The sequence below is a fragment of the Aotus nancymaae genome, unplaced genomic scaffold, assembly GCF_030222135.1.
Source record: "Aotus nancymaae isolate 86718 unplaced genomic scaffold, 86718_ANA_hifiasm-v0.15.2.pri h1tg000028l, whole genome shotgun sequence".
Taxonomy (NCBI): domain Eukaryota; kingdom Metazoa; phylum Chordata; class Mammalia; order Primates; family Aotidae; genus Aotus; species Aotus nancymaae.
The window spans coordinates 8,489,839-8,505,912 of NW_026988441.1; the positions used below are offsets into that span (position 1 = coordinate 8,489,839).

General features: G+C 54.4%; 1 protein-coding gene across 1 annotated transcript; it reads left to right on the top strand.

Moving 5' to 3' along the window:
- Positions 1-6,268: 6,268 nt before the first annotated feature.
- PTGIR (prostaglandin I2 receptor) lies at positions 6,269-10,752 on the top strand. The gene is made up of 3 exons (XM_012446607.2): positions 6,269-6,381; positions 7,134-7,913; positions 9,593-10,752. The coding sequence occupies exons 2-3, from the start codon at positions 7,146-7,148 to the stop codon at positions 9,983-9,985; spliced, it is 1,161 nt and encodes a 386-aa protein (XP_012302030.2). The 5' UTR covers positions 6,269-6,381; positions 7,134-7,145; the 3' UTR covers positions 9,986-10,752.
- Positions 10,753-16,074: the final 5,322 nt, after the last annotated feature.

Below are 16,074 nucleotides of genomic sequence, written 5' to 3' on the forward strand. Positions count from 1 at the left end.
CCCATCTTGCTCAATGCCCACAGCAGCCCTCAAGGTGAGTCTGTTTATCCCCCTTTTTTTTTTGAGATGGTGTCTCGCTCTGCCGCCCAGGCTGGAGTGCAGTGGCGCCCTCTTGGCTCACTATAACCTCTGCCCCCCAGGGTTCAAGCGATTCTCCTGTTCAGCCTCCTGAGCAGCTGGGATTACAGGTTTCTGCCACCATGCCTGGCTAATTTTTTGTATTTGTAGCAGAGATGGGGTTTCACCATGTTGGCCTGGCTGGTCTTGATCTCCAGACCTCAGGTGATCTACCCGCCTCGGCCTCCCAAAGTGCTGGGATTACAGGCATGAGTCACCGCGCCTGGCCTGTTTATCCCCATTTTACAGACAAGAAAAACAGGCATGGGGCCAGGTGCAGTGGCTCACACCTGTAATCCCAGCACTTTGGGAGGCCAAGGCGGGCGGACCATTTGAGGTCAGGAATTTAAGACCAGGCTGGCCAACATGGTGAAACCCCATCTCTACTAAAAATACAAAAATCAGCTGGGTGTGGTGGTGTGACCTGTAATCCCAGCTACTAGGGAGGCTGAGGCAGGGGAATAGCTTGAACCCAGAAGTCAGAGGTTGCAGTGAGTCAAGACTGCACCACTGCACTCCAGCCTGGGGACAGAGCTAGACTCCGTCTCAAAAAAAAAAAAAAAGAGAGAAAAACAGGAATAAAGAGGTAATCAGCTGGGGTTTGAGACTGAAATAGGAAAATCTGATGGACAAGCACTTAGAAGAAGGTCAGGAAGTGGCCAGGCAGGCCTTGAAGGCTGGGAAGTGAGGGGATCTCCAGGTGAGGGGCATGGCCCAGGCATAGGAAGGGTAGGCAGGAAACTGGGTGATGTCCCCCAGAGCAAGGCGAGGCGCAGCGGCCAGAAGGTAGGCCAGGGCCCATTTGGGGTGGAGAGCAGTGAATGGGTAGAGAAAAAAGGCCTCTGGCTCTGGATGCTGGAACCAGCCGAGGCAAGACAGGTCTGGATGGACACATGGCAGTTTCTTAAACTGGTGAGAGGGCACAGCAGGCCTGGCAGACAGGAGCAGCTGGTGGTGCGTGTGTGCAGAATGTGAGATGGAGCCTGCCTCTTCCCAGGGCCAGTGCCAGGAGGACAGAAACCAGGGAGTCTGGAGCGGGTCAGGCCCAGGGCAAGCCAGGATCTTAGGTCTGCGGCACTTCCAGATGCAGGCCTGGGCCAGGAACGGTTGGTCACGCCTGTAATCCCAGCACTTTATAAGGCCGAGGTGGGCAGATCACTTGAGGTCATGAGTTTGACATCAGCCTGGCCAACATGGCAGGTGCCTGTAATCCCACCTACTCAGGAGGCGGAGGCAGAAGAATCGCTTGAGCCTGGGAGGCGGAGTTGCAGTGAGCAGAGATCTCGTCACTGCACTCCAGCCTGGGCGACTGAGCAAGACTCCATCTCAAAACAACAACAATAACAAGTCCCAAAAAACAGATGCAGGCCTGGGCTGGCGGGTGTGGCAGACAACCATCACAGCCCCACTTCTGGTCTGCCCGGCGTTGGGAGTCCCAGCTGGGTGTGGGATGACTCAGCCGCAGGCCCCCGGCTTGGGCTTCCCATGCCAGGTGGACAAAGCTGTTTGAGGACACTCTGCCTGGGTTGTGCCCTCTGAGCCCCTCTGTGTCCCGAGCTCTTGGCACAATAAGGATTTGTTGAATGAATAATAACACGAACAGCTATTTGAAGGCTTCCTGAGAGGCAGGCAGGGTGAACTGTCTCTTATCTTTACATAAGGCCCCAACAAGGTCAAGGTGGTCATTTGATGAAGACCATCAAAGCTTTGCTAAGGAAAATCATTTTCTCAGGGTCACAGGGTGACTGACTGGTGAGTGGTGAAGATGAATTTCAAAAGTCATCCTCAGCTGGGCGCGGTGGCGCACGCCTGTAATCCCAGCACCCTGCGAGGCCAAGGCAGACAGATCACTTGAGGTCAGGAGCTCGAGACCAGCTTGGCCAACGTGGCGAAATCCCATCTCTACTAAAAGTACAAAATTAGCTGAGTGTGGTGGTGGTGTGATCCTGTAGTCCCAGCAACTTGGGAGACTGAAGCAGGAGAATCGCTTAAACCTGGGAGGCAGAGGTTGCAGTGAGCTGAAATAGCACCACTGGACTCCACCCTGGGCAACAGAGAGAGACTCTACCACACACACAAAAAAGCCCTCAAAAAATACCATTCTCAGCCAGGTGTCGTGGTTCATGTCAGTCATCCCAGTGCGTTGGGAGGCCAAGGTGTGAGGATCACTAGAGCACATGAGTTTGAGACCAGCCTAGACAACATCATGGGATCCTGTCTCTACAAAACAGTAAAATATTAGTTGGGCATGGTGGTGAGCACTTGCGGTCCCAGCTATTTGGGAGGCTGAGGTGGGAGGATTGCTTAAGCCTGGGAGGTAGACGTTGCAGTGAGCTGAGATTGTGCCAATGAACTCCAGCCTGGGCAACAGAGTGAAACCCTATCTCAAAATAACTAGGCTGCCCACAGTGACTCATGCCTGTAATCCCAGCACCTTGGGAGGCCGAGGTAGGCGGATCACCTGAGGTCAGGAGTTCGAGACCAGCCTGGTTAACATGGTGAAATTCCATCTCTACCAAAATACAAAAATTAGCTGGGCATGGTGGTGGGTACTTGTAATCCCAGCTACTTGGGAGGCTGAGGCACAAGAGTAGCTTGAACCTGGGAGGTGGAGGTTTCAGTGAGCCGAGATCACGCCACTGCACTCCAGCCTGGGCAACAGAGCAAGACTCCATCTCAAAAACAAACAAACAAAACCACAACATAGCTGTGTGCCCATGTGCACACAGAGTTCCATGATCGCGCAATACACACATACACACAATACTCACACACACAAACACAATCACAATGCTGAGAAAAATGCTCACTTAGGTCATGTGGGCTGCACTAACCCTACACAGAGTCACAATCTGGTTATACACCCACAGTCCCCAGCACACTAGCCTCTCCCGGTCCCATTCTCTCTCCCCTCCTGGGTGCTGTGTGTCCCTGGGTCAATCCCTAATCTCAGTAGTCTCTGAGCTGTCCTTCCTCCTCCCGTCCACACTGCCTCGGAGTCCTCCCAGGGAGGCCTGAGTCCTGTTCCTCCTCTCTGCCGCGGATGGAGAGAGGAGGGCTGCTGACTCATGCTCCCAGGGCAGTTCCTTCCACAGCTCCTCCCATCCTGGAAGCCGTCCCTCACACCACACACTGTGGGTGATTCCTCACCCCAAGGCACCTGGCCGGGGAGCAGAACCCCTTGAGGACCCTGCTGTGGGCTTGGCCCGTGGGCGCTAGCTGGGACCACGGTCAAGCAGGAGGCTGGGTGTCAGGGGAAGGTGATTGAGGCTTATCTCGCACCAGTACAGACCCTGGGGACCTTAGTCCCCTCATTAGGAGGGAGTCACAGTCACTGCCACCCCTACCTGCTCCTGATGCAGGAGCACAGAACCGATGCTGGCATTGCCAGGGCTCGTGGCTCCTAGTGGCATCGGTGGGGAAACTGAGGCCTGGGCCCAGGCGTGGTGGCCTGTAATCCCATAACTTTGGGAAGCCGGGGTAGGCAGATTGCTTGAGTCCAGGAGTTCAAGACCAGCCTGGGCGACACAGTGAAACCCTATCTCTACAAAAATACAAAAATGAGCTAGGTGTGGCAGCAGGTGCCTGTAGTCCCAGCTACTTGGGAGGCTGAGGTGGGAGGATTGCTTGAGCCCCACAGGTGGAGATTGCAGTGGTCCGAGATTGTAGCACTACACTCCAGCCTGGGTGACAGGGCGACACCCTGTCTCAAAAACAAAAACAGCCGGCATGGTGGTTCACGCCTGTAATCCCAGCACTATGGGATGCCAAGGCGGGTGGATCACCTGAGGTCAGCAGTTCAAGACCAGTCTGGCCAATATGGTGAAACCCTGTCTCTACCAAAAATACAAAAATTGGGTGCAGTGGCACATGCGTGTAAGCCCAGCTACTCTGGAGGCTTGAGGCACGAGAATCGCTTGAACCTGGGAGGTGGACACTGCAGTAAGCTGAGATCATGCCACTACTACAGCCTGGGTGACAGACCAAGACTCCATCTCAAAACAAAAACTAACAGATTAAAAAAAAAAAAAAAGAAAGAATCTGAGGCCTTGAAGGGATGGGGGTTTGCCTGAGGTCCCACTGGGCATGGGAGCAGAGGGGACTTCCTGAAGTTAATTGTCCTTGTGGCGACAGGAAGCGAGAAAGAAGGAGGCTCCAGGAACTAAAGCCCGCCTCCCCCCCTCCACCGCCGCAACTCCCCTGATGCCGAAACAAGACGCACGCCTGCCAGGCATTACCCTTCATTAATATGATATAACTTCCTGAGTTCCCTCTGGTCTGTCTGGGGACCAGACAGCATGAGATGGGACCACGTGGCAGGACCTGGAGCCCCTATACACGAGCGCCCCCAGAGCGGGGCTGTGGGGTCCCTCAGGGAGCCATGGTGGGGCTGGAACTTGGGCGTCCATCCTGCCGGAAGCTGTGGATGCCGGCTGGACATGGGTGATAGGGAGATGGAGGGAAGGGGCAAAGGGGTTGTGGTCACACAGCAGGGGACATAGACGGCATGACTACAGCTGCCCACAGTCCAATCCTTGGGTCGGACTCGTCCCTCCTAGCCTTGGACACGAGACATCTGCACAGGCTCTCTCCTTGTTACAAAGATCAACCTGGGGCTGGGTGCGGTAGCTCACGCCTGTAATCCCAGCACTTTGGGAGGCTGAGGCGGGCGGATCATGAGAGCAAGAGATCAAGACCATCCTGGCCAACATAGTGAAACCCTGTCTCTAATAAAAATACAAAAATTAGCTGGGCATCGTGGCGCATGCCTGTAGTCCCAGCTACTCAGGAGGCTGAGCCAGGAGAATCACTTAACCTGGGAGGCGGAGGTTACAGTTAGCCGAGATCATGCCACTGCACTCCAGCATGGGTGACAGAGCAAGACTCCGTCAAAAAAAACACAAAAAACAAAGATTAATCTGGGATGCACTGCAGGCCAAGGCTGGCACCAGCCCTATGAGGCCTGTGCTACCCCATGCACAGAGGAGGCTGAAATCTATCTGCTCCCTCTCCTTGCCCGGGAACATCACACAGCAAGCAAAAAGATGGCCAGATGGAAACAGGAAGCCAAGTTGAATGGATTCGAGACTGCCTCCCTGACAAACAGCTCGGCTCAGGGAGGGTCTCCAAGGTTTTATCTGGCCCTTTTAGGCTCAGAGGCTGCCTGGAAGTCACAGACTCCATGGGAAGGGAGACCTGTGAACACTGTGCGGGCAGCGGGAACACATGATCTGTCGTACTGGCCCCAGGCTACAACTGCGGTGGCTTGGCTGTGTTTGGGGAGGGTGGGAGAGACATGACAGCAATGTTGGAGCTGTAGACAGCTTCCTGTGGTCCAAATAGGATTCTTGAAGGTCAAGGTCACCAGAGCTTAGCCTGGGGCCTAGAGGTGAGTAGAGGGTGGCCCAGTGCTGGCCACCCTTTCATGATGTGCTATGGGAATCACCCAAGCCTGTCCCTGACACCTGGACACCAAATTTGCCCCTTCATGCTTCCTTCTTGGGTATCTGCAGGGCGAGCTGGGTGCCCAGGGACAGGCTTGAGGGACTGGCATGCCTTTCTCTGGCCAAGCTTCCTTCCTCAGCTTTCTGGTAGGAGTGAATTGTGTCCAGGGATCAGAACTCTCAGTGGTGTCTGGAAAATACTACATCAGGGAGGAATTTCCTGGTCATTTCTCAACCCCCGGGCAATGTCCTAAGCCCTGGGGCCTGAAGCCCAGAATAGATCCCAGAGGCCACCCTGAGACAGGCCAGGCCAAGGCCACCCCATTGAAGCCTGGTCAACCGTGCCCTTCAGGTCCCTCCTAGTGGCCCCCTACTATCCCAGGAGGCTCCAAGCCTAAGTGATGGTGACTCAGGAACTCCTCACCCAGGCCAGCGAGGGAGACACTGGGGGAGGGAGGAGACCCATGTGTGGAGAGGTGGCAGGTAGCTCAGTGATGGGAACCAAGAGAGGATGTGGGAAGGAGGGTGGAGGCAGCGGCGGGAGATGTACGTCCTGGGTCGAGCAGGCGGACAGGGAGTGGGGAGCGTGCCAGGGGGCCCCTGGAGAACAGTGAGGGAGGGCGGGGCAGAGAGAGGAAATGAAAAAGCTGGGGTGAGCAGGCAAGCTGAGGAGGGTGGGAGGGAGGGAGGGAAAGAGGGAGGGAGGAGAGAAGGAGAAGCTGACACACAGACTGACACAACAGCGAGAGACACGCGGAGCAAAGCAAGTGAAGGGACAGACGTGCACGAGGGACAAGACAGCCGGGGCGAGACTGGAGAGGTGCGGTGAGGAGGGGCTGGGGAGGCAGCAGCGGAGAGCAGGAGCGGGCAGAGGGTGTGGGGTTAGAGGGAGAAAGGTGCCGGGAGGACAAGGACAAAGGAGGGGACAGAGACAGGGAGATAACAGCAAGAGACAGAGAGAGACAGAGAAGGAAAAAACTGGCGACGTCTGGATGTTCTCTTTAATGGCAGAGACAGACAGAGCTAGAGAAGGAAAGAAATAGGAGGTGGGGGGTACCAGGCGCAGTGGCTCACGCCTGTAATCTCAGCACTTTGGGAAGCTGAGGTGGATGGATCACCTGAGGTCAAGAGTTCGAGACCAGCCTGACCAACATGGTGGAACCCCATCTCTACTAAAAATACAAAAATTAGCTGGGCGTGGTAGCTGGCGCCTGTAATCTCATCTACTCCGGAGCCTGAGGCAGGAGAATGGCTTGAACCCAGGAGGTGGAGATTGCAGTGGGCCGAGATCATGCCTTTGCACACCAGCCTGGATGACAGAGAGAGACTCTGTCTCAAAAAAAATTAAAAAAAAAAAAAAGAAAGAAATAGGAAGGTTGGGGAGAGACACACACAGAGAGAGAGACCGGAGAAGCTAGAGGGGAACCACGCAGGGACACACAGGAGAACCACAGGTTGGCTGGGAGGCCGCAGCTGTCAAGGACAGGCCAGCAGGGACATCTGAGTGGGCTGGGTGGTGGGGGTAGCCCTGGCTCCCTCTGACCCCCACCTCCCACCTTGGGAACCCTCTAGCCCAGACCTGGGATGGCAGATTCGTGCAGGAACCTCACCTACGTGCGGGGCTCGGTGGGGCCGGCCACCAGCACCCTGATGTTCGTGGCCGGCGTGGTGGGCAACGGGCTGGCCCTGGGCATCCTGAGCGCGAGGCGACCGGCGCGCCCCTCGGCCTTCGCGGTGCTGGTCACCGGGCTGGCGGCCACCGACCTGCTAGGCACCAGCTTCCTGAGCCCGGCCGTGTTCGTGGCCTACGCGCGCAACAGCTCCCTGCTGGGCCTGGCCGGGGGCGGCCCCGCGCTGTGCGACGCCTTCGCCTTCGCCATGACCTTCTTCGGCCTGGCGTCCATGCTCATCCTGTTCGCCATGGCGGTGGAGCGCTGCCTGGCGCTGAGCCACCCTTACCTCTACACGCAGCTGGACGGGCCCCGCTGCGCCCGCCTGGCGCTGCCCGCCATCTACGCCTTCTGCGTCCTCTTCTGCGCGCTGCCCCTGCTGGGCCTGGGCCAGCACCAGCAGTACTGCCCGGGCAGCTGGTGCTTCCTGCGCATGCGCTGGGCGCAGCCGGGCGGCGCCGCCTTCTCGCTCGCCTACGCCGGCCTCGTGGCGCTGCTGGTGGCGGCCATCTTCCTCTGCAACGGCTCAGCCACCCTCAGCCTCTGCCGCATGTACCGCCAGCAGAGGCGGCACCAGGGCTCGCTGGGCCAGCGCCCGCACACCGGAGAGGACGAGGTGGACCACCTGATCCTGCTGGCCCTCATGACGGCGGTCATGGCCGTGTGCTCCCTGCCTCTCACCGTGAGTCGCCTCCCGAGCTGGGGGGAGTGGGGAGAGGAGGAGGGCAGCAATGTGGGTTGTGCCCGTGTCACAGATGGGGAGGCTGAGGCTCAAAAGAGGTCAGACTTGACAGGCCTGTAGTGGCTCACGCCTGTAATCGCAGCACTTTGAGAGGCCGAGGCAGGCGGATCACCTCCTGAGGTCGGGAGTGACTGACCAGTGTGGCCAACATGATGAAACCCCGTATCTACTAAAAATACAAAAAAAAAAAAAAAAAAAAAAAAACTGGGCGTCGTGGCGCATGCCTGTAGTCCCAGCTACTTGGGAGGCTGAAGCAGGAGAATTGCTTGAACCCCAAACGCAGAGGTTACAGTGTGCCGAGATAGTACCACTACCTGGGTGATAGAGTCAGACTCCATGTCAAAAAAAAAAAAAAAAAAGGAAAAAAAAGAAAGGTGAGGTGGGAGGAGGATCACTTGAGCCCAGAGGTTTGAGACCAGCCTGGGCAACACGGTGAAGCCCCGTCTCTAGCAAACATTTAAAAATTAGCCTGGCATGATGGCCTGTGGTCTCAGCTACTTGGGAGGCTGAGGTGGGAGGACTGCTCTGGCCTGGGAAGTTGAGTCTGCAGTGAGTTATACCACTGGATCTCAGCCTAGTTGACAGACCCCTAACTCAAAACGAAAACAAAGAAAACAAAAACAGATCAGACAGGGGCTTGGTCCTGCGTCAGACAGCTCCTGGTTTTCTGGAGAAGTCTTTCTCTATCTGACTTCTTCTGACACCTTATCTCCCAGCTTAGGCATCCGGAGCCCCCCATAAGCAAAAAGCATCCCCCATCCTTCCCCTACCCCTGTGATGACAAGATCACCCTCACTGAGCGCTTCTCGATGCCTGCCTGTGCTTTAAGGCTTACAAATACTTTCCAAGATAATCTTCAGAATGACCACAGGCACCCATCAGGAAACCGAGAGAACGCTCTCTCCTGTCCTCACTTTTACAGATGAGGGGCAGTATCTCTTGCCCAGAGTCACACGGACCTGGGTCTTGATCCTGGGTCCTTCAAGTGCAGAGCCTGCTCTCCCACCAACCTGGCTCCCCTCTGCCTCAGCGCAGGCCCCACCCTTGCCTCTGCACCTTGTTTTCCTGGGGGGACTCCCGTCCTGCCCCTTCCAAAGGGAGTGGTACAGACCCCATTACACACTCAACGTCTGTGACACCTGGTCATGCCACCTTTCTTCTGAGCCTCAGTTTCTCTTACTGTAAAATGCAAGAGCCCAGGCTGGATTGGGGGGGTCCTTACCTCTTTTTTGGGGGGTTACCTTGACTCAGAGACTCAGATGCTGTGGACAGATATACACAGGCATCACTACAGCTCTGCAGCAGTTTCAGGGGGGCCCAGGAATGTTATACTCAAAAATCTATGTCGCCTGAGGGTCCTCCCAGCTTCTAAGGGTGGGGGGACACACATACCCAGTCTCCCTCCCTCGTCCCTTAGGCATCTCTGGCAATTTCCTGGGGCTTTCTCTCCCTATGTTCCCCGGATGCATTTGTTACTTAGTTTTCATCTTATCTTATTTCCTTTCCCTCTGCATGCCACCCCTCCCTCATTCCTGCCAGTAAGCAAGTGGGAGGAGGGAGGTGGGGTGGGGAGACGGAGGGCTCCTGGGTGCTCCTTGACACCCTCACCCTGCCCTCAGATCCGGTGCTTCACCCAGGCCGTCGCCCCTGACAGCAGCAGTGAGATGGGGGACCTCCTCGCCTTCCGTTTCTACGCCTTCAACCCCATTCTGGACCCCTGGGTTTTCATCCTTTTCCGCAAGGCGGTCTTCCAGCGACTCAAGCTCTGGATCTGCTGTCTGTGCCTTAGGCCTGCCCATGGTGACTTGCAGACACCCCTTTCCCAGCTCGCTTCAGGGAGGAGGGACCCAAGGGTGCCCTCTGCTCCTGGGGGAAAGGAGGGGAGCTGGGTGCCTTTGTCAGCCTGGGGTGAGGGGCAGGTGGCACCCTTGCCTCTGGCACAGCAGTCCGGCAGCAGTACTGTGGGAACATTGTCCAAAGCAGAGGCCAGTGTCGCCTGCTCCCTCTGCTGACATCTCAAGCCGACCCTGTAATCTCTGCCCTGTCTTTGAGGGACAGGAGCCAGAAAATCAGGGACATGGCTGATGGCTGTGGATGCTGGAACCTTGGCCCTCAAACTCCGGGGCTGATTGGCTGCTGTTTCTCCTGCTGCAGGGCGGTGACTGCTGGCTCTGGGAGGAGAGTGAGGGACAGAGGAAACGTTTATCCTGGAGCACAGAAAGAATGGTTCTCTCAAAATAGCCAGTGGCCTGGCTGAACTTCTCCGGGCCCTGGATTCCCCATCCATCTCACCGTCTAAATATTTAGAAGGCAGAGAAGTTCCCAGCGGCTTCTGTACACTCAGGTCTGCTCTGCTCTGGGTACTGGCTCCCATCTACATCCACTTAGGGGGCCCAGCTGCCCACCCCAAATCCCCAGGGGATGGCCCTCCCCTCTCCCAAGCCACTCCAAGAGCCAGCCCCTCTCTGCTCCACAAAAGCCAGGGTTCTCAGAAAAACTCCCTGCCTTCCCTTGCTGCTTGTCCCCCATCAGACTTGGGAGCCCTGGCACCCCAAAGGGGCAGTGAGGGGAAGGGGAGGCTGCGGCATTGTGAGTGACAACACAGGTCATGTGCTTGGTACCAGAAGGGAACTGTGGGGGTGCAGGTGGTGGGGAGACAGATGGAGAAGCTGGCAGATGAAGGCTGGGGGCTGCGGGTTCCAGGGACTGCCCCCATAAGGCAGACCTAAGTCCTGCACCTGTCCCCAGGGTCCTGAATTAATAAACGCCTCCTTACAGAGCCTGACCTCATGTTATGTGTCCTTGGAGCCCTCACAAAGATTTCGTTCACTCAGTCATTCAACAGATACATTGCTGGGCGCCATAGCACATGCCTGTAATACCAGCACTTCGGGAGGCTCAGGTGAGAGGATCACTTGAGACCAGGAGTTTGAGACCAGCCTGGACAATAGATCGAGACCTTGTCTCTACAAAAAAATTTTTTAAATTACCTGGGCGTGGTGGTGCGCACCTGCAGTCCCAGCTCCTGGGGAGGTTGAGAAAAGAGGACCGCCTGAGCCTGGGAGGTTGAGGCTGCAGTGAGTTGAGATCATGCCACTGGGTGACAGAGTGACACTCTGTCTCAAAAACAAAAAAGAAAACCTTCAAAACCCCCCAAAATTGAGCAGCGCTGACTGCCTGGTGTTGAGGACACAGACAAGCCTCTGCCCTGCCCTGGGCCCTGCCGAGGTGATTTCCAGCCTCCCATCCCCACCCCCTTCTCATGACCACTCCCTGCCCTCCGAGAGGCCCAGGATGGAGGGTGCTCAGGAGTGAGCTGACTGGCGTGGAAGGAAGTGAGTAGGCGTTTAGGGTGGGGGAGGGTGAATGGGAACTCCCCCGACCCAGCCTCACTGCACTGCCTGCCCCAGTTCCCCTTTCTTTCTCGCCCCCTGTGTTAAAACAAAAAAATCCACACTTGGGGAGGGGCGTGGTAGGTGAGGCCTGAGCCTCCCAGGAGAACAACTGCAGCCAACTCCTCCAGGGGTGGGCGGTGCTTCCTCTCACTCCAGCCACAGGGCAGCCTATTAGAAATCCTTTTTTTGTTTTTTTTCTGAGATGGAATCTCGCTCTGTCGCCCAGGCTGGAGTACAGTGGCACCATCTTGGCTCACTGCAACCTCCGCCTCCCCGGTTCAAGTGATTCACCTGCCTCAGCCTCCCCAAGTAGCTGGGATTACAGGCATACACCACCACCCTTGGCTAATTTTTTGTATTTTTAGTAGAGGTGGGTTTTCGCCATGTTGGCCAGGCTGGTCTCGAGCTCCTGACCTCAAGTGATCCTCCCACCTCAGCCTCCCAAAGTGCTTGGATTACAGGCATGAGCCCCTGAGCCCGATTATAAGTCCTTTCTATGGAGGTTGGAGTCCAGGTCCAGAAATGATAATCCACCTGCCCCAGCTCACACAGGGAGCGAGTGTGGGCGTGGAGCAGGCCCGTCTATCCGCTCCGGGGCACCTCGGTTTCCTTATGATCAAGATCTAGTATTTAGTTTACGGGGCGGCTTTGAGGATTAAGCAATTCCCTCTGAAAAGCAATTTAGCTTGGGCCTTGGAATACAGCCAAGAAGAAATGTCACTATGATTGTCATTGCTGTAGCTGTTGCTATTGTTATTTGGGCAGATACAATTTAAAAACAAAGCACCTTCCGGGTGTTTTGACTTTTTGTTTTTTTAATCCCCTCAGTAACCATGTTTCGAATTACCATAAAGCAGAATAAGGGTTGTCTGGGAGGTTAAAAACAGGTTAAGGTGACGGATGAATGAGCTTGAGATTTCCCTTTGGGGTGGTGAAAATGTTCTGGGACTGGATGGTAGTGAGGGTGGCTCAACAGTAGGAGTGCACTAAATGTCACTGAATTGTAACTTTGAATGGTGAAAATGGCAACTTTTATGTTACATGTATCTTACTGCAATTTTAAAAAATAATAATAAGTAGGCAGATCGAGGTGGTTCCGATCAGTAATCCCAGCATTTTGGGAGGCTAAGGCGGGAGGATCCTGTGAGCCCAAGAGTTGAAGACCAGCCAGGGCAACATATCGAGACCCCGTTTCTACAAATAATCATTAAAAAAAAATTAGCCAGGTGCTGGCTGGGTGTGGTGGCTCACACCTGTAATCCCAACACTTTGGGAGGCTGAGGTAGGTGGATTACCTGAGTTCAGGAGTTTGAGACCAGCCTGGCTAACATGGTGAAACCCCATCCCTACTAATAATACAAAAATTGGTCAGGCATGGTGGTGGGCGCCTGTAATCCCGGCTATTTGGGAGGCTAAGGCACAAGAATTGCTTGAATCCAGGAGGCAGAGGTTGCAGTGAACTCAGATAGCACCATTGCACACTCCAGCCTGGGTGACAGAGCGAGATTCTGTCTCAAAAACAAACACACAAACAAACAAACAAATAGCTGGGTGTGGTGATGTATGCCTGTAGTCCCAGCCACTCACAAGGCTGAGGTGGGAGAATCACTTGAGCCTGCAGGGAGTGATCACACCCCTGTACTCCAGCCTGGGCAACAGAGTGAGGCCCTGTCTCAAAAAAAAAAAAAAATGGTACTGAAAAAAAAAAGTGAGGTAAGTATTTAGAAACTTTTATAGCAGTCTTGCAGAGTAATTATTATATTGGTTGAATTTAATAATTAAAAAAAGTCGGCTAGGCACGGTGGCTCATGCCTGTAATCCCAGCACTTTGGGAGGCCGAGGTGGGTGGATCACCTGAGGTCAGGTGTTTGAGACCAGCCTGGCCAATATGGTGAAATCGCATCTCTACTAAAAATACAAAAACTAGCCTGGTGTGGTAGTGCACATTTGTAGCCTGAGCTACTCAGGAGGCTGAGGTACGAGAATGACTTGAACCCGGGAGGCAGAGGTTGCAGTGAGCCGAGATGATTGCTCCAATCTGGGCAACAGAGCAAGACTCTGTCTCAAAAAAAAAAAAAGAAAAAGAAAAAAAAAAGTCCACTTGTTAAAAGCATAACACAACAGGTTTACAGACATCAGATTGGGATCTGCCTTTGTTACCAAGCCTGGCCAGACCTTGGCTAACCCTCCAACCCCCAACAGAGGATGGTGAGGAAGGGATGGGGGGTTCTGGAGAAGAGCATTAAAGGGTGCTCACCTCGTTTCTCTGTGTCACCCCGAAGGTGGGTCATTTCTGCCCATCTGATCTCTGAGGGCTCTCTGGGTAGCAAGGCGGAGCCAAGCATTGGAGCCACAGCATCCTCGCCCGGGTAGGTGCCGCTCTCATTCCCATTTTTTCAATGAGGATTAAGGGGAAGTGAGGATGCACCGCAGAAGCTGGGGTTCTGCAGGCTCTCGGCCCCCAGGCCTGACATTGCACTGTTGATTGCAGACCCCCTCCCCTCACCCTACCTCTGACCTGGGTGTCTACACTAACAGGCCAGGGGTTTTCAGACAATGCCCTCATCCACCCCTTGCCCCTCGGGGGTGATTTGGAAATACCTCTTACCTGGGATCCTGGCCCCTGACTGCCCAAGTTCATCCTCTCTGCCAGCTGCTCCAGTCCTGTCCAGAGAGCTCCATCTGGCAGTCACTGCCAGCCTTGCAAAGCTCCCAGGACTCAGGCGCCCTTGGAGGCTCCAGGCCAGGCCCCGTGCTCCTACTCCCTTGCAGGCCTTGGCGGAGACCACATCCGATGGTTGCGGTTTCCCCAGAGAAGCCATGACAGTTTGGGCCCCCACATCTTTGCTTATTGAACTCACTCTTCCTGGAACCGTTTTTTCCTTTTCCATCTGTCGAAAACACCTTTACCCTTCAAATTCATTCTTACGCTTTTCCTCCTTGAAGATGCAACCAGTCCTCTCTTGACTGGCGCTCAGCACTTTTTCGGGTCCACAATGGCATTGGCCTAGCCTCCCATGGACGTGTGTCTGCTCACCCGCTCCACAGGGTCTTGTCGAGGGCCTGTTGTATGTCAGGGCTTGTCCCTGCGATGTTGGGGGATATGGCAGTGACAGAGATGGACCTGGCTGTAGTTCAGTGGGGGAGACAGCCCTGTCCTCAGAGTGGGCAGGAAGCAGGGTGGAAAGGTGTCTAGGCAGGAGGGCTTCTAGGAGGAGGGGATGGCTGAGCAGGGACCTGAGTTTTACAAGAAAGTGAGCCAAGTTGAGAGACGTGTTTCTGGCCAGGTGCAGTGGCTCATGCCTGTAATCCCAGCACTTTGGGAGGCCAAGGTGGGTGGATCACAAGGTCAGGAGTTCGAGACCAGCCTGACCAACATGGTGAAACCCCATCTCTACTAAAAATAAAAAAATTAGCCGAGCATGGTGTCGCGCTGTAGTCCCAGCGACTCAGGAGGCTGAGGCAGGAGAATCGCTTGAACCTGGGAGGCGGAGGTTGCAGTGAGCCGAGATCACGCCATTGCACTCCAGCCTGGTGACAGAGTAAGACTCTGTCTAAAAAAAAAAAAATTAGCTGGGCATAGCGGCATGCACCTGTAGTCCCAGCTACTCAGGAAGCTGAGTCAGGAGAATTGCTTGAACCCGGGAGGCAGAGGTTGCAGTGAGGCGAGATTGTGCCACTGTACTCCAGCCTGGGCAACAGAGCGAGACTCTGTCTCAGAAAAAAAAAAAAAGAGAAGTGTTTCTGTCTTGCTTACATCTCCAACTTGAGCATCTAATGCCTCCCTTCTTCGGCCTCCTGTATATTCGTTAATTCAACATACTTTCCCTTGAGCCTGCTCTGGTCTAGACCCGAGGTTGCCTCGTGCCCACTGGAAATACAGTGGTGACTGACATAGCCTTGGCCCTACCTCAATCATGATCCACTTGGGTGATTGAATAATCACATAAAAATGTGTTACAAAGGTTGGGCACAGTGGCTCATGCCTGTAATCCCATTTTGGGAGGCCAAGGCGGGTGGATTGCTTGAACCTAGGAGTTCAAGAGCAGCCTGGGTGATATGGTGAAACCTTTTCTCTACAGAAAATAAAAAAATTAGCTGGGCGTGGTGGTGCACGCCTATAGTCCCATCAACTTGGGAGGTTGAGGTGGGAGGATTGCTTGGGTCTGGGAGGTTGGCGCTATAGTGAGTTATGATCATGCCACTGCACTCCAACCTGGGTGATAGAGTGAGACCCTGTCTAAAAAAAATATGTTTTAATAAGCAGCTGAAATACAAAATTACAAGCTGTACTAAGAGGGCACAGTGCAAAGATCTGTGAAAATATAGACAGTCATCCCTTAGTATCTTTGGGGGACTGGTTTCAGGACCCTCCTGGGATACCAAAATCTGTGGATGCTCAAGTTCCTTATATACAGCGGTGTCATAATTGCATATAACCTACATACGTCCTCCTTTATACCTTAACTGATTTCTAGATTACCTATAACACCCAATTCAATGCAAATGCTCTGTAAATAGTTATTATACTGCAGTATTTTAAAATCTATATTATTTTATTTATTTATTATTATTATTTTTTGAGATGGAGTCTCTTTCTGTTGCCCAGGCTAGAGTGGCACAATCTTGGCTCACTGCAACCTCCGTCTCCCAGGTTTAAGCAATTCTCCTGCCTCAGCCTCCTGAGTAGCTGGGACTACAGGCAC